Source organism: Chiloscyllium plagiosum, chromosome 9 (genome assembly GCF_004010195.1).
Source record: "Chiloscyllium plagiosum isolate BGI_BamShark_2017 chromosome 9, ASM401019v2, whole genome shotgun sequence".
Taxonomy (NCBI): Eukaryota; Metazoa; Chordata; class Chondrichthyes; order Orectolobiformes; family Hemiscylliidae; genus Chiloscyllium; species Chiloscyllium plagiosum.
The window spans coordinates 17,491,350-17,493,092 of NC_057718.1; the positions used below are offsets into that span (position 1 = coordinate 17,491,350).

At 42.6% G+C, this 1,743-nt stretch overlaps 1 protein-coding gene across 1 annotated transcript in view; it reads left to right on the forward strand.

The window, feature by feature from the left end:
- The window catches only part of LOC122553168 (multiple coagulation factor deficiency protein 2 homolog), a 14,534-nt gene continuing 12,791 nt past the window's right edge, over positions 1 to 1,743 (forward strand). The window contains exon 1 of the mRNA XM_043696755.1: positions 1 to 143. Coding sequence (XP_043552690.1) covers positions 1 to 143 — 143 coding nt within the window. The remainder of the gene's footprint in view (positions 144 to 1,743) is intronic.

Below are 1,743 nucleotides of genomic sequence, written 5' to 3' on the forward strand. Positions count from 1 at the left end.
ATGCCGTTCCCTGTGGTTTTCTGCCTGTTTTTCTTCAGTTTTTGCCATTTATTCACAAGTAGCAATCCTCTCCAGCCCGCAGTTCCCCAGGAAGGAGTGTTGGTGGATGTTTTTCACAATAGAAGCATCATCACTGATCACCAGTAAGTTCATTGCCAACTCTTAAATGGTATAGAAGTTGTTTCTCCTGCTTGGTTTCTCAAAAGCTTATTTTGCCACCTGCTGTCTTGTGATGTTCCTTCAGGGGTCCATCAAAAACTGTACTGTCCTGCCATCACGTTTGCTTTAGAATCATTACAGGCAGACACAGGATCTGTGATCATGGTAGAGGGCTTCTAGATCTCACTTGTAAAGTGGAGGTTGGGAGGGAAGTGTTGAAACTTTTTAGGGGGGCAAGTATCAGGCTCTGGGTGCATAGAGAGGTGTCTGTGATTGGATGATGTTAGTTCCTGCGATTTAAGCACTAGAGTAAGAAATATTTATTGGAGTTTAGAAGAATTGACGGGGAAGGGGCATCTTATTATAACCCAAGTGAGAGGAGAGAGATTTAATTAAGACATGAGGGACAAATTCTTTAGAGGATGGTTCGCGTGTGGAATGAAACTTGCTGAAGACGTGATGGGGGGGTTACAGTTACACTTGAATAAGAACATAAGTAGGAAAGGTTTGGAGGGATATGGGCCAGGAGCAGGCAAGTGGGACTAGTTGGGATAATGTCAGCAGGGACTGGTTGAACCGAAGAGTGTTTCCATGCTAGATGATTCTATAATACGACTAGGCAAGTTAGATGCAGGAATGGTGTTCCTGATGCTGGGGGGAGTCCAGAACCAGGGGTCATAGTTTAAGGAGGAGGGATAAATCTTTTGGGATGGAGATGAGTCAAAATGTCTTCACTCAGAGTGGTGAGCTTGTGGAATTCCCTACCACAAAGTGGTTGAGGCCAAAACATTTATTTAATGTCATGTTTGCTTGTTACAAATACATTTTTCATTGTATCACGTTGAGGTAATTATTTTGTAAAATAATCTCAGGATCCTCAAATTGCACATCAATGATCGTCTATTCAGCCAATTTTGGGAAGTCCATCCCAGAAAAGATCTGAAATAGCAATCTAACTCAATGAGAATTCATCAGATATTTATACATTGGACATCTTGAAGACAGTACGTTATTTGAATTCCAAAATGGTCTGTTTTAGACAAACCCCTCATTTTTCACACATACCAAAAGGTGCCTGTCACCCCTGGTCTCTCCACTTCCTATATTCCCAGGTACTATCCTACCTCCTCTTTGAAGCTGGTATTTCATTCCTATCCTTAACTAAGCCCCGTTCCTTTGTGTCTTTCTAGTTGTGGTATAGGGTCATCCGCTCATTACATTTCCAAACAAGGCCTCCGGGTTAATGCTGGTTCAGATATGTTGCATGTTCACAGATATTGTCTGCTGCGTCAGCAGCTGAGCATATTTCTAGTTTATTTTCTTTTGAACCTGACTACTTTCTTGAATAAGAATAAATGGAAAATGAGGTAAAAACAATGACTGCAGATGCTGGAAACCAGATTCTGGATTAGTGGTGCTGGAGGAGCACAGCAATTCAGGCAGCATCCGACGAGCAGCAAAATCGACATTTTGGGCAAAAGCCCTTCATCAGGAATAAAGGCAGAGAGCCTGAAGAGTGGAGAGATAAGCTAGAGGAGGGTGGGGGTGGGGAGAAAGTAGCATAGAGTACAATAGGTGAGTGGG